The following is a 23,908-nucleotide window of genomic DNA, read 5'->3' as shown; positions in this document are numbered from 1 at the left end:
GGGTACGGGCCTCTGGCACGGAGTCTGTCCCTGTTGCTCAGAAGGGAAGGGGAGAAAGGAGTAGAACATTAGTAATTGGGGACTCAATAGTCAGGGGCACAGATAGGAGATTTTGTGGGAGCGAGAGAGACTCACGTTTGGTATGTTGCCTCCCAGGTGCAAGGGTACGTGATGTCTCGGATCGTGTTTTCCGGGTCCTTAAGGGGGAGGGGGAGCAGCCCCAAGTCGTAGTCCACATTGGCACTAACGACATAGGTAGGAAAGGGGACAAGGATGTCAGGCAGGCCTTTAGGGAGCTAGGATGGAAGCTCAGAGCGAGAACAAACAGAGTTGTTATCTCTGGGTTGTTGCCCGTGCCACGTGATAGTGAGACGAGGAATAGGGAGAGAGAGCAATTAAACACGTGGCTACAGGGATGGTGCAGGCGGGAGGGATTCAGATTTCTGGATAACTGGGGCTCTTTCTGGGGCAGGTGGGACCTCTATAGACAGGATGGTCTACATCTGAACCTGAGGGGCACCAATATCCTGGGGGGGAGATTTGTTAGTTCTCTTTGGGGGGGTTTAAACTAATTCAGCAGGGGCATGGGAACCTGGATTGTAGTTTTGGGGTACGGGAGATTGAGAGTATAGAGGTCAGGAGCACAGATTTGACTTCGCAGGAGGGTGCCAGTGTTCAGGTAGGTAGTTTGAAGTGTGTCTACTTCAATGCCAGGAGTATACGAAATAAGGTAGGGGAACTGGCAGCATGGGTTGGTACCTGGGACTTCGATGTTGTGGCCATTTCAGAGACATGGATAGAGCAGGGACAGGAATGGTTGTTGCATGTTCCGGGGTTTAGGTGTTTTAGTAAGCTCAGAGAAGGGAGCAAAAGAGGGGGAGGTGTGGCGCTGCTAGTCAAGGACAGTATTACGGTGGCGGAAAGGATGCTAGATGGAGACTCTTCTTCCGAGGTAGTATGGGCTGAGGTTAGAAACAGGAAAGGAGAGGTCACCCTGTTGGGAGTTTTCTATAGGCCACCTAATAGTTCTAGGGATGTAGAGGAAAGGATGGCGAAGATGATTCTGGAAAAGAGCGAAAGTAACAGAGTAGTTGTTATGGGAGACTTTAACTTTCCAAATATTGACTGGAAAAGATATAGTTCGAGTACATTAGATGGGTCATTCTTTGTACAATGTGTGCAGGAGGGTTTCCTGACACAATATGTTGACAGGCCAACAAGAGGCGAGGCCACATTGGATTTGGTTTTGGGTAATGAACCAGGCCAGGTGTTAGAACTGGAGGTAGGTGAACACTTTGGAAACAGTGACCACAATTCGGTGACCTTTACCTTAGTGATGGAAAGGGATAGGTATACCCGGCAGGGCAAGAGTTATAGCTGGGTGAAGGGCAATTATGATGCCATTAGACATGACTTAGGATGTGTAGGTTGGAGAAGTAGGCTGCAAGGGTTGGGCACACTGGATATGTGGAGCTTGTTCAAGGAACAGCTATTGCGTGTTCTTGATAAGTACGTACCAGTCAGGCAGGGAGGAAGGGGTAGAGTGAGGGAACCGTGGTTTACCAAAGAAGTGGAATCTCTTGTTAAGAGGAAGAAGGAGGCCTATGTGAAGATGAGGCATGAAGTTTCAGTTGGGGCGCTTGATAGTTACAAGGAAGCGAGGAAGGATCTAAAGAGAGAGCTAAGACGAGCAAGGAGGGGACATGAGAAGTCTTTGGCAGGTAGGATCAAGGAAAACCCAAAAGTTTATATAGGTATGTCAGGAATAAAAGAATGGCTAGGGTAAGAGTAGGGCCAGTCAAGGACAGTGGTGGGAAGTTGTGTGTGGAGGCTGAGGAGATAAGCGAAATACTAAATGAATACTTTTCGTCAGTATTCACTCAGGAAAAAGATAATGTTGTGGAGGAGAATGCTGAGACCCAGGCTATTAGAATAGATGGCATTGAGGTGCGGAGGGAAGAAGTGTTGGCAATTCTGGACAAGGTGAAAATAGATAAGTCCCCGGGGCCTGATGAGATTTATCCTAGGATTCTCTGGGAAGCCAGGGAAGAGATTGCTGAGCCTTTGGTTTTAATTTTTATGTCATCATTGGCTTCAGGAATAGTGCCAGAGGACTGGAGGGTAGCAAATGTGGTCCCTTTGTTCAAGAAGGGGAGTAGAGATAACCCCGGTAACTATAGGCCGGTGAGCCTCACGTCTGTTGTGGGTAAAGTCTTGGAGAGGATTATAAGAGATACGATTTATAATCATCTAGATAGGAATAATATGATTAGGGATAGTCAGCATGGTTTTGTGAAGGGTAGATCATGCCTCACAAACCTTATCGAGTTCTTTGAGAAGGTGACTGAACAGGTAGACGAGGGTAGAGCGGTTGATGTGGTGTATATGGATTTCATTAAAGCGTTTGATAAGGTTCCCCACGGTCGGCTATTGCAGAAAATACGGAGGCTGGGGATTGAGGGTGATTTAGAGATGTGGATCAGAAATTGGCTAGTTGAAAGAAGACAGAGGGTGGTCGTTGATGGCAAATGTTCAGAATGGAGTTCAGTTACGAGTGGCGTACCACAAGGATCTGTTCTGGGGCCGTTGCTGTTTGTCATTTTTATAAATGACCTAGAGGAGGGCACAGAAGGTTGGGTGAGTAAATTTGCAGACGACACTAAAGTCGGTGGAGTTGTAGACAGTGTGGAAAGATGTTGCAGGTTACAGAGGGACATAGATAAGCTGCAGAGCTGGGCTGAGAGGTGGCAAATGGAGTTTAATGTAGAGAAGTGTGAGGTGATTCACTTTGGAAAAAAAAACAGGAATGCGGAATATTTGGCTAATGGTAAAATTCTTGGCAGTGTGGATGAGCAGAGGGATCTCGGTGTCCATGTACATAGATCCCTGAATGTTGCCACCTAGGTTGGTAGGGTTGTGAAGAAGGCCTATGGTGTGATGGCCTTTATTGGTAGAGGGATTGAGTTCCGGAGCCATGAGGTCATGTTGCAGTTGTACAAAACTCTGGTACGGCCGCATTTGGAGTATTGCGTACAGTTCTGGTCGCCTCATTATAGGAAGGACGTGGAAGCTTTGGAACGGGTGCAGAGGAGATTTACCAGGATGTTGCCTGGTATGGAGGGAAACTCTTATGAGGAAAGGCTGATGGACTTGAGGTTGTTCTCGTTAGAGAGAAGAAGGTTAAGAGGTGACTTAATAGAGGCATACAAAATGATCAGAGGGTTAGATAGGGTGGACAGTGAGAGCCTTCTCCCGCAGATGGAGGTGGCTAGCACGAGGGGACATAGCCTTAAATTGAGGGGTAATAGATATAGGACAGACGTCAGAGGTAGGTTTTTTACGCAAAGAGTGGTGAGGCCGTGGAATGCCCTACCTGCAACAGTAGTGAACTTGCCAACATTGAGGGCATTTAAAAGTTTATTGGATAAGCATATGGATGATAATGGCATAGTGTAGGTTAGGTGGCCTTTAGTTTTTGACTTCCCATGTCGGTGCAACATCATGGGCCGAAGGGCCTGTACTGCGCTGTATCGTTCTATGTTCTATGTTCTATGTTCTATCTTGCATATCCCTCGACACTAAGGGGCAATTTTATTATGGTCAATCCACCTAACCTGCACATCTTTAGACTGTGGGAGGAAACCGGAGAACCCGGAAGAAACCCACATAGGCAGGGGAGAAAGTGAAAACCCGAAGCAGACAGTTACCCAAGGCCAAACTTGAACCCCAGTCCCTGGTGCTGTGAGGCAGTAGTGCTAACCACTGTGCATACATACAGTAGTGCTAACCACTGTACATACAGAGTGCCAGACACGTTTTTTTTCGACCCTGAGCGTACTGTTGGAGTTTTTTTCTCTTTTGGTGAAGCTAGTTTGATTTATTCACTCAGTAAAACTCCAAAATCATCAACAATCCAAGTCATTCTATCCATTCGATAAACCTCCTCTCACCATTCTCAATAAATTTAATGAAGGAATTTGGAAAACGCATTTTACATATGAACAAATGTTCATGTGTTCACAATAAACATTCCTTGCCCAGTAAATGGTGAATCACTCACACTGGCAGGCATGAAAATCACATGGCTTAGACACGGTAGCTTGGGTCCCTGCTTGGGTCACTGTCTGTGTGGAGTCTGCACGTTCTCCCCGTATCTGCATGGGTTTCCTCCGGGTGCTCCGCTTTCCTCCCACAAGTCCTGAAAGACATGCTGTTAGGTAATTTGGACATTCGGAATTCTCCCTCCGTGTACCCGAACAGGTGCTGGAATGTGGCGACTAGGAGATTTTCACAGTTACTTCATTACTGTATTAATGTAAGCCTACCTGTGACAATAAAAATAATTAATTAATAATATAACCTTTGCTTGCTATTTTGCCAAGTATAAACATACCCTCAAACTCTGGTCTGGTTTGTTCAGTGGAAGAGGTTGTGCAGAGTAATAGAAAAATATACAGTGTTGCTAAAAAAATAATTGTACTTTTCTTTTCAGCATTATTCAGCAATAAAAATATCTGAGTCATCACCTTCAAAATCAGAGAGTGACTCCGAGCATGAAGTGAAAGGGACAACATCCTCATCCTTCATGGGGTATCAGGTAATTAGTGAACTGCCCTAAACTGGGACCACAGCCAATGAAGACAACAGTGAAGAGAGTAATTGGCAGCAAAAGGTCTGTTATCCATATCTATTCAAAGTTGAAGGGTCAGGTGTGTAATGATTTGCTAGTAACACAGTAGAATGGAGTTTTTTTTTTCCTGCATGAGATTCCTCTTTTGGTGACGTTTGATTTATTCAAGATGTCTAAATGTGCAGCCTCAGGTTATCAGGCAATGTTGGTGTCGCCACGGACAACAAGACATGGCTGACTGCTGTCTGAATATCTGATCCCAGCCAGAAGTGGGCAGCAGAGAGGGAGGCAGACAACCATCCAGGCTGCTTGCAATTAACTCAGGCAGCACAAATTTCACAAATGAGGCGTTCATTGGCTGCAGGCCTTTTGGAGGAGACGGAATTTTGGGCAGTGATGTTGCCATCTAAAGACAGCCAGCACCACTTGAGGGGTGGCTTAAACTGTGTAAAAGTAGGAATAGTCCCAGAGCATGGCCAGGCTCATGAATGCATACCAGCTGGAGTGCCAGATGCTCACTCTCTCTATACCTACAAGAGGATGCTGAACCAATTCTAAACATGGACAGCGGTCATATCATACAGAAGGTAACTTGAGAAGTAACTTGTGATGTCCTGGACTGGTATTGACTGGAGACGGTCAGAGAGGAGAGTATGTGTTATTTTATCAATCCTTGGTCTCGGTGTTTTTCTCACTGTCTGAGGAAATACTGGGCTGAATCTCAAGTCGGGAAATTTTGCAGCTCAGCATATCCACCTCGGGTAAAAGGTGCCCTGAATGCTGTGATTTTGGTTTCGAGGGGTGGATGTGGCCCGCTGCCCGGACCCAGAACAGAGGTGGGTTAAAAAGCCCATCTCAGTTCTCTGGGACTTTGTGCCTATTATTTTATTCGTTGTCAAGCACTCTAGCCCTCACCCCTCACACCACCTCACCCCTCCACCCACTTTCCATGTCAACTCATGTCATCCAGTCCCAATGGCTCCCATACCCTCCATGCCAACCAAAAACCTTACACGGCCTCATGGACCTTTATTGCCCCTATGCCAACATACAATTTATGGCCCTTCACCCCTCACCCTTTCACCTTCCATTCCAACTTTCCCAGTATTCATCATGAACAAGCCTCAGGAGCCGTGCTCTGATTAAATCAAATTAAATTCTAAGTATCTAAGAACACACAGGGCGCGATCGAACAGCCACGCGGCATCTGAAAACAGCTTTCAGAGGAGAGCTCCGAGGCAGATACAGTCGAGGCATCACCTCTCATCCCCACCCTCCACAGCGCAGATACACACACCTCTGTGGGAAATGTTAGTGGTCAGGCTTCTGGCGCACAATCTTGTAAACACCACACTGTTGCTCATGTACATCAAGTGGAGGCAGGACCCTCAGGAAAGACAGCAGTCGGAGGGTTGCTGGATCCCAGAACCCAACTGGGTCCCAGCCTGATGCTGAGCTTGTGGAACATGGTTACCTGGAGTTAATGGAGACGTGAGGGAGTGACCCGACATTCAGCAGGAGATGTCAATGACACTCTAGCAGGATTATAGCCGATTGGAGGAGTCCCAGAGGCTAAGGACACAGGCGATGTTGTCAGCAATGCGTGGCACCAAGGCCAACACTGCTAGGGTGGTGACCACACTGGAGAGCCTGGTGCATAACATTGGCAGGATGAGTGAAGGTATCCAAGGCGCGTTGTAGGTGGCGGCCATGGTTGAGGCTCTCGGCAGACTCGATGGGGGACCCGACCCAGTACCAGGCTGACCTTGATGAGGTTCTGCGGGACATGATCATTCATTTTTGTACTCAACTCTAAGACATCAAAACTCACGTCCGGTCTAGTCTGTCTACCTAACCAATTCAGTTGCCCAATTAAACTTTGCAGTTGCTCTTTTTCCATCTTTGAAACCATTCTCTCTTTTTGTGAAACCCGGCCACGACTAATTGCTATTGGGCCGATGCTTTCCAAATAAGATTGCTGACATAAAGTTGCCCCTAACTTATTCTGTCTGATTTCCAGTCCAATATATTTAAATGCACCGGAAGCCTGACTTCCAACCCTGAATTCGTTCCTCAAACCAGAGATTACAATAGCTCAAAATCACTGGTCCCACCCCACAAAACTCATTGACATGCATCATAAAGATGCCAGAAAGATTTCCTTTATAGTGCCAGTAAAACATTGCCGGATCTGCTTTCAACTGGCAACAGCCTAACTTTAACAAAACTGACCTTACCGAAAAATACCAGACTCTAGACGCATCATTTAATCCATATACACATTTGTTTAACGTCCAGAGTACCCTTCTGTGTTAGTTGCCTCTTATGGAGGACAGAGAAAAATATCTCTCTGGAGCTGATGCCCCTGCAAGAATTCAGCTTTTATATCTATAGATTTGCATTCCCATGCCTTTGTGGCGAATAGAGCATAGGTGAATCTATCCTTAAATCCTGATTTTCTAAGTTTTCTTCAAATCCCTGCGCCACAAGCCTGGCCTTTGCCTTATAAGTTCCATCTGGAAGAACCTTTTCCGTGCAAATTCCCCCCCCCCCCCCCCCATTAACCTTATTTTATTAGGACACTAAGGGCAATTTAGCATAGCCAATCCACCTAACCCGCACATCTTTGGACTGTGGGAGAAATCCGGAGCACCCGGAGGAAACCCACGCACACACGGGGAGGACGTGCAGACTCCGCACAGACAGTGACCCAGCCGGGAATCGAACCTGGGACCCTGGAGCTGTGAAGCATTTATGCTAACCACCATGCTACTGTGCTGCCCCGATTTGTAGTCTTAACTCATGTTCCGAGACCTTGATAAACTACGTTCCCTCTCCCGCCTGGTATCTCTTTCTGTACTGCTACTGTTTGATCTTTCCCTTCTGCTGTGGGATGTCCTTTCAATAGTTCTTGACCTTTTCCTGTGGACATGTTCACTATCCAATGTACTATCTGAACTGGCACTGCATTTCTGTGCCCTCCATTTTTGAACTTTGTGTTCCCAATCCATTGTCTTGACTCCCTCCCCTGTATGCTGTACATTCAACCACTGTTTATACTTTCCAGTGGCCTTCCCTGCTCTACTAATAACAGTTGCATCCTGCCATTGACTAGGCCCTTCAGGAAAGTATATCACTTTTGTACCAACTTCTGGCAGTTGTCCTTTCGGAAAAATGGCCTGTTCTAAATCATCAGAAGTGTTGTGTTCCTCAACAGAAACCCTGTCTATATCAGTTAACTGGTCCTCATAGTTCTGTAAGATGTGCGTACCAGATGACCCTGGATCCTCGTCATGTCTTTCTGCTCTGTCTAAATTTGAAAATTTGTATTCTGTACCCATTATCATTGATGAATGTACCCTAACAGTTTGATTGCCATGTTGCAAAATAATTGTTTTTCTATCTCTGCCTATGATCTTCCCTGGGCCTTTCCATTCATTAAAATTGTCTCTCTTATAGTATACTATGTCTCCTTGCTGAACGACGGTATCTGATGGCCGTACATTATGCCTCAAAGCTCTGCGAATTCTTCCAGAGACTTCTGCTTCCAAACAAGCTTTTCTACTGCTATGTAATGCATTTAAATGCTCAGCAAAGGTCGAGCTAATTGTAGTCCCTTCCCAAACTGGAGGCTGGTCATCCAAAATGGACGGAATTTTAGGATTTCTACCAAACACTAATTGATAGGGACCCCCAACCATCTGCAATTAATTCTTTGCATGTACTGCCCATGCTAAAGCTGAATTTAGCTTGTAGTTTGGTCTATCTGCCAAAATGTTTTAGAGCATGTCATTTATTACCGCATGATTTCTTTCACACACACCCATCACTAAATGGGCTTTCTGCAGCCGTATTCAGAACTGTGATATTCACGTTTTCACACATATCCCTAAACTCATCATTAGCAAATTCTCCCCCATTGTCCGTCAGGAATTTTGCCGATGGGCCCATTCCTGTCCCTATCCATTTTTTCACAATTTGATCCAGAATTACACTCTTTTCTTTATTTGGTACAATCATTGATTGACTAAATCTGGTTGCTAAATCTACAAAATGCAAAATAAATATATTATTGGCTTTATCCCAGATCTTAAGGTCCATGGCCACAATATTGTTAGAATCCCTGGCCAAAGGTAGGGTTATTATTGATCGTGTTGGTGTCCTTCTGTACTTCCTACAAACTTCACGGCGATCAGTAACCTGTTCTATTAGCTTAGTATAGTCTTCATTCCTTACCCCTGCATCTTTTAATAAATTTTTCAGCCTCCGAGGAGACGGATGCACAAATTGCCTATGCAGTTTTAATACAACAAGCTTTTTATCAGCTAAAGTCCCATTTTCAACTGCCATTAACACATCATTAACAACTGTACTTGAAATATTATTTGTTAGTAATGGAATACAATAGTATTCCCAACTGTGTAAATTGTAAGTCCACAGTCTTTCCAAAAACAGTTGCCTTATCCTGTTCCATATCCAGTTTCATGTGTGCTTTCTTCATCGACGGTCTGCTCAGAAGCAAAGGTATCTCACTTGATATAACATCCGTGCTAATGAAATGATTCACTCCAACAATATTGCAAGGGATCACCCCTCTTGTCAGCGACGTCAGAGTATTATCATCCCCAAACCTGAAACTTGTGGAACTTTCAAATTCTTTAACCTTGTTACAATTTTCAGCATTCAAGGAGTCCAGGTAACATTTTAACCAGGCAATCCCACACACAGTTGATGTGCAGCCACTGTCCAATACAGCACAATTGAAGGATTCTGCAACCAACACCCTAATTAGCAGTGTAAAACTGCTTGTTAATAGGACAATGCCTTCTTTCTGGTCACTATCTTCCTTCTTCTGATTCTTCCATGTCATGTGTCGCTTCAAACACTCTTATTACAGCATGTTGGGTAGTTGAAAGCATAATGGTATTGAGAGTCACATTGAAAACGTCGATTTATCATACCCCGGGCATTTATGGGGTTCTTCTTCTTATTGTAGGTTCTTATTGTAGGTTCTAACTGGGTTTCTGTCTTCATAATTTCCGGGTCCCGATCTCATTCTCTAGTCTTGGAACCAGTTTGTAGCCGTGCGATTTCGCCATCCTGTTAGTAGTGTATATTCTGCTTTATTGCAGACTGACCTATTGGGATCATCAGAGCCATCGGAATTGAATGTTTCCCCAGAAACTTTTTTAAAGCTTCTGTCATCTGATCGAATAAGGTATCCTTATCAGCAAACTGAACTCCTGTCAAAACCAGGAGCCTATCCATGTGGAAATTCCAGGTTGTGTTTCTGCAGCCTTTTATATAGTCTGCCAAATTCCATGGAGAAATCCTCTATTTTCCGGAACCTATCAAAATCCGACCATGCTTCATACGCACTTAACAAGCCATCCTTCTGATAAATCTTATCCATATAACGTAATGAGTCTGCAGACCTCCTTCTGATTCTAACTCTTCCAATTCCAGCTCAGAAAACACTTTGCTCTGGATTTTACTGTCATAAGGTAGAGAAAGAGCCAATGCCATAACCTTGTTTTCTCTTTCCCAATGCAGTTACCTTAGTCCACATAACTGCTGCACTTCTCCATTGGTCGTATGATCCCCTTTCAGAAAATAAGGGGGGGTAGTCATACCCAGCCATCTTTATCCTAGGTTCAGCCATATATCTTTGATTTTTTTCTCACTCACTCCTTGGTTTGGTCTTGAAAAGTTGTATCTTTCAACCTTTCACATTTGCACAGCAACCATCCTCTGCTACCATTTGTTAGACGTTTAGCTGCTATTGTATAAAGAGCCAAAGGTTCCACAAACACCTTTAATTTACTTCAACAGACTCTGCACAAAACTCTAACATCACATCACCCGACACAAAGGCCACCTGAAGCCCCTTTACATAACAGTGTCAATTATTGGATACTTAACATAAATGAGACAACTAATTGGAATGTCTCTTAACCAATTTCGTAACACCAGCTGACCCTGCATCCCAAGGTGAACCCTTTGGCCCTATTGGCACCGATCGGGAATACGGGGCGCTGAGTGCCAACCCAGATCCATCCTATGGAGTGGCGACGGTGGCCACCGGTTCCCCAAATTCCACCCCTGAGATGAGGCTGCATCTTGCAGCCAGCACATGGGACAGGGCAGTACGGCTGTGCATGTGCTGCCGACAAGTGAGCTGGGGCCCTCCGGCCCCAGAGCCCCCAGAGGATGCCTGCCAGGGGCATCGAAGGCCACGGGACAAGTTAAGCAGCTGGCTGCCTCCATCTCTTATGTGCATCCAGGGGAAACACCAAGACTTAGTGGTAGAGCTAGGAGGGCCAATCGAGGATACTGAGGGCACTGGGGGAGGAGGGATAGAGTGGTGGGGGCAGATAGGGGTTGAGGTGGGGTGGGGGGGTAGGGGGAGCAGCACCATCGGGAGAGTGTGGAATTGTTACACATGTTAAACACCCTTGTGCACAACCACTCTCTGTCACTTTCTTCCTCAATGCGGACCGACCTCCGAATCATTGAACCATCTCTCCAGGCAGCTCACCCACCCTTCGGCCGTGGGAATGACCACGGAGCTGTTTCCCATCCACTGGGTGATCGGATATTGGCTGCTACGTGTGTGGTGTTGCCCCCTGCAGTGTTCAGGCACAGTGTCCAGGCATCACCGTTTGATTGGGATGCTAGACAATGACTCCCACATGCTACATGGGCCACCCACCCATGGGAATCCAATTGGATTGTGGGAAATGTTCACTTAACCATAATTGCCAATTCCCGATTAGCAATAACCTTCAGCCGCACGGCCAGATGCTTCGGCAGTCAATGTGAGTTATGGGTGGTCGGTGGGGAAGACGTGCAGGGACAAAGAATTCCCCCAAAACAGGTACACATGGTCCAAGGGTTGACATGGTGGTGCTGCGTGTGGTTGCTCCCTGTTTGCTCATCCAACTCACCCACCCTGCCATGCAGACACACCCCTGCGGAAGGTCCCCCATCCGCAGCTGAGTGTCCCGCACCCTCAGTGGGCACTGGGGTGGCAAGCCCAGTGCCCCAGGGCTCTTTGCCGTGAGCAAAGATGGCTACTCACCTCTTCAGCTCCCCACAGAAGCCCTTCCGCCATGTTCATGTTTTTAAAAAGGAGGACTAATTGGTGCCAGCGTGAGCACGTGCTGGGGAGGCCGATGAATAGCAGGAGGTTGCTGGATATGGGGTGGCTCCTGTTAATTGTATGAAATAGGGCGTACTTGGTGATAATTGGTTTCTTGCCACGCCACATGAGAACGCAGTTTTGCTAATGGGAGAGGGCTGGTTGCATCGCAAACTGTTTGGCTCCTAGCGCGGTTTTCGTTTGTGGCCTCTCTTGCTATTCAATGGCCTCGTTTTTCTTGAGCAAGAGCTGGAGAACCGCCCCCTAAGTGTGGTAGCGAGCTTTCTGGCACTTGGCCTGGCCAGACCGTCACAACAATCCAACGTTAATTGATACACTGAAGGAGGCTCCATGGGCTTCATGCTGCAAATCATGGCTGGCTAACCGATTTGCCGGGACCGCGCTCAGCAGTCCCCTGCTAACAAGGTAGAGCAGCACAAACAGCATTTGCACAGCCAAACCCAGTCAGCTGGCAGACATGGCCCTGAGACAAACTGCCCCATGATTCGGGGATGCAGACCCAGGGAGGCTCCGAGAGACAGTTGAGGCCAGGAGGGATGTCCTGTTCCCATGAGGGTCCCGGAGGGTCAGCCACGGCAGTCAGTGCCGCCTGGGAGGAAGTGGCAGTGGCTGTCAAGCCCAGTGCCCCCAGTCTCTTTGCCTGAGAACAAAGATGGCTACTCACCTCCTCGGGTCCCCGCAGCAGCCCTTCCGCCAGGTCCACGCTTTTAAAAAGGGGTACTAATCGGCGCCCGCATGACCACTTGCTGGGGAGACAATTGGATATGGGGTGGCTCCCGTTAATTGTATGGAAATAGTGCTTAAGTGCTTAGTATTGGTTTCTCACCATGCTGCGGCAGGATCTCGATTTCGCCTACGGGAACGAGCGGATTACATCGTGAATGGTTTGGCACCAGGCGCGGCTCTTGTTTTTGGCCTCTCCTGCTATTCACTGGCCTTGTCACGCTCTCACACGAGCGCAACGAGGCCACTGAATCGTGCCCAATGTCACATCAAAGACAGCTTATCTTCTAATAGCCTCTTGAAGCTGTCAATCAAACTGTAAAGTTACAACTCCCTCTCATCCCACCAGTGGGATAATGATTGGTTGTGGAAGGGAAATCCTCTTACCTCTCTGGGGGGACAGGAAGCTACTGATGGGCTAAACTGGTCTTTCAGCTCCAATAACCCATCTTAGCTACCTCGGAATTCCTTGAATAGCTCAAGTATCTGGGGAAAATTGCTCCCTTAGCAACTTGGCTGTAAATTAAGCTAAACTTGAGGACATACTTTGCACTTTGCATGCTTAATGAAAACAGTAATTTCTCTGTTAATGTGCGATAACTTCCAGTTGTGTGATGTAGGTGAAGCACGCACACGCGGTATCTCCGCCCAACGTTCTCGCTTTGTCTCTCTTTCATGGAGCCACGAATCATATATTGAGACCTCGAAAACAGTCATAAATGAGTAAGCAACAAACCCCTGCTAAGGATGCCAAAAGAAGTTAAGTATTTTAGCAAGAAAAGGTCAACTGGAATAGATGCCTCTGCCGGTCCAGACACAACCTAGTTGGCAGCTGCCTCTCCCACGCTTCTAACATTTGGCATTCTTAGCAAAATCCAATTTGCCAAGCTGGACAAATCTTGATGGAGTGTGGCTCTGGAGCTGACAAATTCACTGCAGAAGGTGGTGGCCCCTATCCAATCCTCTCCTGACTCCACTAGCCTAACCGTGGACTCCCACACCAGCACAATCACCGATATGGAGATGGCCCACTTTGAAAACTGCAAGAGGATCAGTCCACTAGAGTCTGAGTTGGCTGCGGTGAGCAAAGAGAACGTGGCCCTGTGGGGTAGAGTAGATGGTTGGAGAACCGGTCCAGACGACCAGAGAGTTACCAGAGGGTCTGAAGGCGACAGCTCTACTCAGTTTACACCAAACTTTAAAATAATTTGATGGCCAAAGGCACATATCCCGAAGCTCTGGGGTTGGAGCAGGCCCACCGTGCCCTTCGGCCGAAGCCTCGCCCTGGTGACTCCCCACGAGCCACCATAACCTGGTTCCACAGCGACAAAGTCACAGAGAATGGGTGGGGTTCTCCGTTTCTGAGACTAAGTGTTGGCGCCAACGCAGTGGAATTTTACGACAGAAAAACCGGCACCGCACCTGGACTGATTCCGTTACTGTTGAGGGCCTAGCATCGGTGCCGCGTGGAACACAATCAATTCCAATGAAAAACGGTGCAGGATTCGCTGGGTCCATGAACAACTTTCGGAAGGCTGACAAGCTGCAGCTGCACATATACATTAAACTCCCAACACACACTTAAAAAGGTGGCACTGGTTGTGCTGGAGCGTGCCCATACAGTTGGGGCCAGCGGGATGTCCTGGGGGGACACCTTTCCAGCCAAGGTACTAGGTTTAAAGTGGGCTGTTAGCGGTGTGGCAGCTCTATGGCTGCCTTGCCGGCTATGGCAATGGTGTTCCATGCCCGTCCACCCTTACGCCACAGCCCACACCACTATCTCCCCCCCCCCGGACTTGGCAGAAGCCTCCTGGCCAGCGACACAACTGTCAGCAAACTATGGCGATGTTGGACGCTTTCCGTACCCCCTCTATCTCCCTCAGCACCGCCATGCTGGTTTCACGATTTTTAGAAGCACAGATGAACCACGCCGTCGGGGACTCAGTCCACCAGAGAGGGAGAATCGTGGAGGCCCTGGAGAATACCAGGTTTGGGCCCGCTATTTATATGCAAATGGTGTCTGCTGTACATGCATTCCAGAACATATTGATGACGTTTTCCAGGTGATGGAGAATCGCGATTTAGAGTCAAATCGGCGCCTGCACAAGTCTGGCGTCGGAGACTATTCTCTGCCAATCACGGGCGCGATTCTCTGACCCCACGCCAGGTGGGAGAATCGCGGGAGTGCCGGGCGATTCCTGCCACGCCACCCTGGCACCCGCACACGATTCTCCCACCCCACCAAAACGGTGTGCCGGGTTTTACGACAGGCCGCTCGGAGAATCGGCGCTCGCCGTTTCTAACGGTCGAGCGGCGATTCTCCGGCCCGGATGGGCCGAGCGGCCTACCCAATCCGACTGGTTCACGCCGGCGCCAACCACACCTGGTCGCTGATGGCGTGAACAGCGCGCGAACGCTGCGTGTGCGGCCTGTTGGGAGGGGGGGAGGGAGGATCGAGCACCGGGGGGTGCTCAGGAGCGGTCTGGCCCGCGATCGGTGCCCGCCGATCGGGGGGCCGGCATCTCTAAAGGCCGCACTCTTTTTCCTCCGCCGCCCCGCAAGGTCAATCCTCCATGTTTTGCGGGGCGCCCGCGGGGAGGATGGCAACCGCGCATGGCGCGGGTGACGTCATTTAAGTGCCGCCGGCCGCATCATTTATGCAAAATTGATGCGCCGCCGCTCCTAGCCCCCTGGGGGTGGGAGAATAGGGGGTGAGGAGCGGCCTCCGACGCCGGAGTGAAACACTCCGGTTTTCACTCCGGCGTCGGCACTTTGTCTCCCGTTTGGAGAATTGCGCCCCACATTTCCCAATTTCATCATTGGCTAAAGGAGGATCCTGCTCCTGGTCTTTCGATGGGCAAGAGAACACCACAACCTCAGCTACCAGGGCTACTCTATCAGGATATATTGAGACATGAGCGCTAAGCGGTGAACTACATTCAACAGCATTAAATCCAGGCTGTACAAAAAGGAATTGGCTTGGGGTGATCAACCATGTCCATCTTTGAATCACTTTCAATGGAAAAGACCACTTCTTCAATGCACCAAACGAGGCAGGCTCTTTTCTACAGTGGCATGCTGGGCTCTTAATAAGCTTGTTCAATTGTTTGTCTGTTTCTGGGTATCATATTGTTTCTCATATGTGTCTTTTTTTTAACATCTGTATTGTCCATTTAATCTACTCGAATTAAGGGCCTGCTCAGCTGATTGTTTTATAACGTTGTACCCGGCACACAGTTACGAATAAGCTTCTGTCTAATGGTATATTAAGCAGTGCTGTTTTTTCTTTTCTCCTTCTTTGTCGGGGGAATACCCTAATAACAAGGTTGGTTAGTTAACAGATGTTGTATAAGGCCTGCTGCTCGTCCTGTTTTTTTGTTGATGGGTTTAGGATTGAATGATGGTTTGTTTTAGTGATAAATTTATAATTGCACTGTTGATGTTTTGTTCCAGCAGTTCTGAAGTGTGATATTTTGACAGTAATCAGTATTTTCTCTACATTTGACCATTCTCACGATGCCATGATTTTGATACCTTAACATCTCCACTTGTTGATGCTCTTGTAAAATCCCCCTTAGTCATGACTAGCTCAGGGCGGTTCGGGACCCCTGAATAGAGTAGTTACATGGAATGTTAGGGGGTTAAATGGCTCAGGGTTTGCACATTTTAAGAGCCTAAACACGGAAATGCCATTCCTTCACAAAACACATCTTTGTATTCAAAATCACACCAGATTACACAAAGTGTGGGTTGGCCATGTTTTTCACTCTAGCTTTAACGGTAAGGTCAATGGAACAGCGATTCTGATAAACAAGAGGGTCCAGTCCGCCCCTTCAAATGTAATGTCAGATCCTGATGGATGGTACACAATAGTTAGAGACACGCTTCTTCAACTTCCGGGAGTCTTGCTAAATTTCTATGCCCCCAACAGGGATGACAAGATGTGTGTCACTTCACTCCTATCCTCCCTGCCCAGCTTAGATACCCATCAACTTATCTTTGGAGGGGACGTGAACTGTGTCTTGACCCAACATTTGATGACTCAAATCCTAAGACTCTTCCCTTTCCCGGCATTTCCAAAGCTCTTTCTTCCTTCATGACTCAAGTGGGATGCATGGACTCTTGACATTTCCTACATCCCAGCACGAACGACTTCCCCTATTTTACTCATGTCCTCCATGCTTACACACGCGTCATCAATTTTTTCTGAGACAAAGCTCTTCTCCCCACAGTAAGAGCCTCTGAATATTTGACCATAGTATGTCAGACCATGTGCTTCATTCCCTGGGCTTTGCTCTTATGCCCAAGGCTAACGGACCTCCGTGGAGGTTCGATGTGGCCCTATTATCTGACAGGAAATTTTGAAAGTCTATGTCCATCAGCACAGACAACTTAATTAAAGCAAATGAGTCCTTAAGAGGGTCCTTCCTGGAAACATAGGCCGGGATTCTCCCCTAACGGCGGGACTGGCCATGCTGGCACAGAGGAGTGGCGTGAACCACTCCGGCATCGGGCCGCCCAGAAGGTGCGGAATCCTCCACACCTTCAGGGGCTAGGCCGGTGCCGGCGGGGTTGGCGCCACGCCAACCGGCGCTGAAGGGCCTCCACCGGCTGGCGCGAGTTGCCGCATGCTGGGAGCGCCAGCGTGTTCTGGGTTTCTTCTCCGTGCCGGCCATGGCGGACCGTTACAGCAGCAGGCGCGGAGGGAAAGAGTGCCCCCACAGCACAGACCCACCAGCGGATTGGTGGGCCCCGAAGCGGGCCAGGCCACCGTGCCCCCGCCCCAGGGCCAGATGCGTCCCGCCGAGGACTCCGCAGGCCGCCCGCAGAGCCAGGTCCCGCCGGTAGGAACCTTGTTTGATTTACGCCGGCGGGACTGGCTGAAAACGGGCGGCCACTCAGCCCATCGCGGAGCGGAGAATCGCCGGTTGGGGCCACTGCCAACGGTCCCCAACCGGCGCAACGCGATTTCCGCCCCCGACGCCAGATTCACGCCCCCCCCCCCCCCCCCCCCCGGCGATTTTCCGGCCCGGCGGGAGGTCGGAGAATCCCATCTATGATCTCCCATAATGCATATGCAATCAAACAAAGAAACTCGAAACAGCAAGAATTGGTGGACGCAATTTTAGAAAGAGATCAGCAGTATTCCATTGCTCCCCCTGGCATCAATAACCAGGTCATTTCAAAGCTGAACATATTATTCTGGTGAACCTCAGTATTTCTGAATGACAGATAGAATCCGAATCACTTATAATAATGTAACAGGAACCTGAAGGAGGTAGTTACCTATGTCCCAAGTCAATTAATCCTTATTAATCCCAATTAATACTCGAGATAAATCTCCAAAATTATGAAGGGTCCAGTGTCAATTGTGAGGCAATTCTATCCATTAGACAAAGCTGCTCCCAATAATCATTGAATGAATGGATGTATAAAAGGCTTTTCACAGTTAACATTTCTTGCCCAATGAAAAGCAAATCCACTTTGAAGGTTGTGGAACTCAGATTCAGAGTCGCCTTTCCTTCCTTCTTGCATTAATATGGCCTGAGTCTCACTCTTCTGCCATTTTCAATGACACAAGTGGTGTGGTGCAAAGTTTTAGATGAATATCTGCTAAAATTAATCATATCATTCTGTATTTCAATGTAGAAACCGAGAGGACGAAGTCTAACGACGGCTTGGCCAATTAGTGTTTCATTGCACACATTAGAGGTGAAACAAGATGAAGAAAAAGTAAGTACCCCTCGCCGTTCTCAATTTATCAGATAATCATAGAACAGCCCAAATGTGGAGCCATTCCTCATGAAGACGACCATGGAGAGAGTCACTAGTGGGAAGTAGTCAGCGCCTTATGGGTATTTGTAGTTGAAGGTGTCAGGATATCTGTGCACTGAAACATTGTTTGGACAAGTTGCAATTCTCTTCATGAGAACTGTAGTTGTTGCTGCTTTGCAGGTGATTTCCTGATGCGTGAACAGTGTTCACAGGAGTTGAACTTGAAGTATAGTACTTACTGTTTGCAGCTTCAACATCAGTAGCTCTGGACTCTGAAAGCGATAGCAATCTTGCTTAGCCTAGCAGCTCTGATAGCTTTCTGTCTTTCTCGAGTTGGTGTTACTACTGGATGGGAACATTCAAGAAATGGCTCAAAAAATTGTTGGCGGGATTCTCCGTTTCTGAGTCGTCGGGGCAGTCTACGACAGCAAAACTGGCACCGTACCTAGACCGATTCAAAGACTAGTAAAGGGGCTGGCACCAGTGCCACGTGGAACACCATCAATTCCAATGGGAAACTGTGTGGGATCTGCCATATTGGCGATTGACACTCAGGAGGCTGATAAGCTGCAGCCACATATACACACTTCACTCCCCACACACACATCCCAGCCAACAAGATAACAGCTAATAGATTGGCACCCCGTTTTATCAAATACGGAGCTCGAGACCCTGCTGGACGCCGTGGAGGAGAGTTGGGTGACCCTGTATCCCGGCCCGGGAAGGAGGCTGCCAGCCACTGCCATTCGCCATGTCTGGGCGCTAGTGTCTGAGATTGTAGGCACAGTTACCAACACCATCTGGAGCAGCCAGCATTGCCGGAAAAAACTGCATGACATCCTCAGGGTGAGTAGGCACCCTCACCCCCACAGCACCCTCATCCCCACAGCACCCCCACAGCACCCTCACACCATCCTCAATCTCCCACTCACCCCCACATCACCCTCATCCCCACTCACCTCCACAGCACCCTCATCCCCACAGCACCCCCACAGCACCCTCACACCACCCTCAATCTCCCACTCACCCCCACACCACCCTCACTCCCACACCACCTCCACACCATGCTCACCCCCACACCACCCTCACCCCCACACCACCTCCACACTACCCTCACCCCTACACCACCCTCACCCCCACACCACCCTCACCCCCACACCACCCTTACCCCCGCACCACCCTTACACCCACACCACCTCTACACCACCCTCAGCCCCACACTACCTCCATACCACCCTCACCCCCACACCACCCTCACCCCCACACTACTCACACAGCCGTTCAACTCAACACCCCATTCCTGGCCCGCGGTCGAATCATGCATCCTGTTTTGTGTCTTGCCGAAGCTGCTGGTGAACGGATGGCATCTCTAGTGTCCCCCGCCCTCAGCCAGAGACCCCGGTGCCGAGCAGCGATGAGGACACCGACACGGACGCGAGCCATAGATCCGAGACCCAGGACACCCTGGTGCTCGAGTCCGATGATGACGTGGACATCCCATCACAGCTATCTCCAACACTCTCCACTATCCCAGAGACACTCACCTTGGTTAGCTTATGGGACACTGTCTGCTGCACGCTACCCACACGCTTCAGTACAGCACTCGGAGGTAGGAACTTCCGAGAGAGCAGACGGTAGGAGGGCAGGCCGACTGCAGGAACGCGCTGCCATCCAGATGGACTTCAGGCTTCTAAAGCGGACAGTCCTATCGATTGTGGAGGTGCAAGTCACAGAGCCAGGGACTACATGAGGGATTGTCAGCGAGTATCATAGAACATAGAACAGTACAGCACAGAACAGGCCCTTCGGCCCTCGATGTTGTGCCGAGCAATGATCACCCTACTTAAACCCACGTAACCCGTATACCCGTAACCCAACAATCCCCCCCATTAACCTTACACTACGGGCAATTTAGCCTGGCCAATCCACCTAACCCGCAAATCTTTGGACTGTGGGAGGAAACCGGAGCACCCGGAGGAAACCCACGCACACACGGGGAGGACGTGCAGACTCCACACAGACAGTGACCCAGCGGGGAATCGAACCTGGGACCCTGGAGCTGTGAAGCATTGATGCTAACCGCCATGCTACCGTGAGGCCCAAGGTGTCCCGAGGTATCCAGCAGGTGGAGGTGGAGGAGTCCAAACGCGTGCAGGAGGTGGTTCCAAACATGTGTGCCATCAAGGCCAACACCGCATGGGTGGCGTCCGCAGTGGAGACGTGGGAGGCGAGGACTGCGGCGATGGATCAGCATGTCCAAGGCCTGGGGCATTCTGTGTAGGCAATGGCCAAGGCACTTGCCAGTGCTGCCCAATCACAGGCAGCCATGTGCCAGAGCCAGTTAGACATTGCAGTGGTGCTCCTGAGCATGGCCCAGTCACAGTGGGCCGTGGCTGAGAGCGTCGGCGGCATTACCCAGGCGCTGGCCAAAATGGTGCAGACACTGAGGGTGGTGGCCCAGTCCCTGAGGGAGATGGTGCAGTCACTGGCTGGTGTGGCACTGACCTGAAGGTGGTGGCACCGTTACAGTGTCATGTGGTGCAATCCCAGGTGGAAGTGGCCCACTCCCTGCGCTCCATGACAACGAGCTTGCGGAACCTATTCGAGACAGCAGCCGGCCTCCAAGACTGGCCAGTTAGTGTGGGAGCCTCAGATGATCACTCCGCTCACACCCCCATCCCGTGGCATAGCCCAGGTGCACCTCGATGAAGGAGGAGGTAATGGGGCCCATGCAAGTGATTCCCACAGGGGAGGTGCCCGAACATAGCAGGACCTTGGACTCCGTGCTCCCTTGTCCCTGGTGCATCTGGTGAGCAGCGGGAAAAATGGGGCAGCACCACGCCACCTAGAACACCCGAGTAGGAGCCGCGCCCATCCAGTCCCCGTGGCCCCAGAAGACGGCGGCCAAATGGGACCAAGGTCACAGGGCAGGAATCACACGAGGCCACAGATGGACCATCAATTCACAAAAGTCGAGTTGTAGAAGAGAACAGTGGTTTTAATAAGCTAAGAAGTATGCCAGCCTGCTGTTGCTCCCACACTGAGAGCTGGCCACAGGTCTGCCAATTATATACCTCCCCTGAGGGGCGGAGCCGCAGGCGGAGCCAACAGAAGCATCAACACAACTACAGTAAGCAACAGTGAATAAGAACAACAGTGAACATATATACAGTGGTGGATAACAGTAGGACGAATAACGAATAACGGTAAATATATACATAGTAGCAATACGTGGTTCACCACAGCCATCTCGCTCATGTACTGCCTGGGAATCCACCTACGCATAGTGTTAGGGCCCGTAAGGCCAGAAAAGTAGACACCAGTTAAGTTGGCACGGGTGCAGGGCACAGTTTAGTGATGAGGGCTAGGGCACGTATCTATACATAAATTTCCATATTAAACGCTTGTGCACACTGTTACAACCGGCCTTAGTGCTCTGTCAGAAGGGTGTGAGTAATGTGCTGGTCTGGAGGGTGCTTTGGGACAAGGGATGGGCCGACATTTGGGGTGAGCTTGGCTCAGGAACTGCAGTTCAGCAAAGTGCTCACCGCTCGCGTCTCCCAACTCCATCCCAACCCCCCTCGCCAACCGCCCCCACCTCCGGCACCCCAGGGAATCGATGAGACCATGTGATGGAATAGCCAGCTCGCATGCAGGGATCACCCAGGTGGACAGTAGAAAGACAGGAGTCAGACGTTGTCAGACAATGTGGGGCATCAGATCTCATTCCAGAGCGGGTTGTCATCATCGTCCATCCCATGGACCAGACCCGCTGTCAATGCCAGCCCAGGGCCCGTACCCAGTAGTGCGGCAGGGAAGTATGTATCACGGAATGGGTTGCAGGTGTGGGGATGGCCGGGTGTGTGATGTCATGTGAGTGCCTCTTTAAGAAAGGTTTTTGTCTTATCACATGGCTTCATTGATGTCATTGTGTGGGTGGAGCTGGGCTGTGGCTCTGTGAGCTGATTTTTGGCTTCGCTTTCACATTTGGCTGCTGTGGACTCAGACAGAGAACAGAAGTATTTTTTCCTGCCTCTCTATTTTCATTTCAAATATCTGTTCCGGTAAAAAACCCATTGATCATAGCTACGTGCTGTTTTGGTAACTTAAAAGATAGGGCTGAATTTTCCGCACCCCAACGCCGAAATCACATCCAGCACCAGGCCGGAGAATCTATTTTTTCACATGGAATCCGGACTGGCACCGGTTCCACGATTCTCCGGCCCCCGAAAAGCGGCGTATCCTGGAAGTACGCTGCGCTGCGTATCCCCTACATACGGCCATTGCTGGAGGCCCGCCCCGCTATTCTCCACCACCGACTGGCTGAAGTCCCGATGGTGTGGATCTAATGTGGTCCTGCCGGTCAGGATACTCGTGTGGCGGCTGCGGACTCAGTCTGTGGCCTCCATGGCCGGGGATGGAGGTGCCTCATCTGGGATCGGGTTATTTTTGGGCGCCGGACCTGGTCAGGCGCACAGCAGATCGGGGGCACTATTCAGGAGGTCCAGCTCCGCGGTCTGAATCCGCAATGGAGCGCAGCCTCTGACCCGGACGTGCGGGGGCCCGTATCTGCAGCTAAAGCTGCGGGCTTCCCGAGGGGTCCCTGCTAGCCCCCTGTAGTTTTTCTGGTGTGAAAGACAACAGTTTTTCCGACAGCGTGGGGATACAGTCCCTGAAACGTAGAATCCAGTCCATATTTTGCTTTCTGGAAGGATTTAAACCTGCTCATGAGACAGGGTCAGAAAGCCAGTCTTATTCATGTGAGAATGGAGAGTACTGGGCCAAGCCCTTGAAAAGGGTTTTTTGGTTTATGGGATTTGTTTCTGAATTGGAACAGTTAAGGGGGAATTCATTAAGTGTTGTACACAGATTACTGTAGCTGTGGGGTATCTCTATGTTTGTGATTGATAAAAATTCTTGCTGTGTATTTATATAAATGTTAACTAAGTTCTTAGAATAAAGTTTATTTTGATTTAAAATGTCTCAGAAGACAATTGAATCACACCTCAAGTGAAGGCTCTTGTGCTCATCCTAGCCTAATTCAACAAAAAGTTGGAGGTCAGGTGAACGCCATAATACACTTTGGATTTTTTAAACCCTGGCCCATAACAGTGAATACACAGACACAGTGAATAACAGTGAATACACAGACACAGGTTGAAGAATAAAGGAGTGTCATATACTCAGTAGAAAAAATGTGTGAAGAGATCAGATCAGTCCATAAGAGGGTCATTCAGGAGCCTGGTAACAGTGGGGAAGAAGCTGTTTTTGAACCTGTTGGTGCATGTTCTCAGACGTTTGTATCTCCTGCCTGATGGGGGAAGTTAGAAGAGTGAATACCCCGGGTGGGTCTGGTCTTTGTTTATGTTGCCTGCTTTCCCAAGGCAGCGGGAGATGTAGACAGAGTCAATGGATGGGAGGCTGGTTTGTGTGATGGACTGGGCGGTGGTAGTTTGATGGACTCTCTGTAGTTTGTTCCGGTCTTGGGTTGAGCAGTTGCCATACAGTAGTCCCCCGTTATACCGCGCTCCGCAATACCGCGGTTCGCGATATACCGCGGGGGGGCTTATGGACCCCAACTGTCAGTTGTGTCAATTTCAGCGGCCGGCTCACTTTGA

At 49.3% G+C, this 23,908-nt stretch overlaps 1 protein-coding gene across 1 annotated transcript in view; it reads left to right on the top strand.

The window, feature by feature from the left end:
• Positions 1 to 23,908, top strand: part of LOC119959010 — a 316,096-nt gene that overhangs the window by 184,060 nt on the left and 108,128 nt on the right. The window contains exons 34-35 of the mRNA XM_038787558.1: positions 4,493 to 4,597; positions 18,165 to 18,248. Coding sequence (XP_038643486.1) covers positions 4,493 to 4,597; positions 18,165 to 18,248 — 189 coding nt within the window. The remainder of the gene's footprint in view (positions 1 to 4,492; positions 4,598 to 18,164; positions 18,249 to 23,908) is intronic.

The sequence above is a fragment of the Scyliorhinus canicula genome, chromosome 2, assembly GCF_902713615.1.
Source record: "Scyliorhinus canicula chromosome 2, sScyCan1.1, whole genome shotgun sequence".
NCBI lineage: Eukaryota > Metazoa > Chordata > Chondrichthyes > Carcharhiniformes > Scyliorhinidae > Scyliorhinus > Scyliorhinus canicula.
The sequence above is the reverse complement of the archived record's forward strand: the minus strand, read 5'-3'. Positions and strand labels throughout refer to the sequence as shown.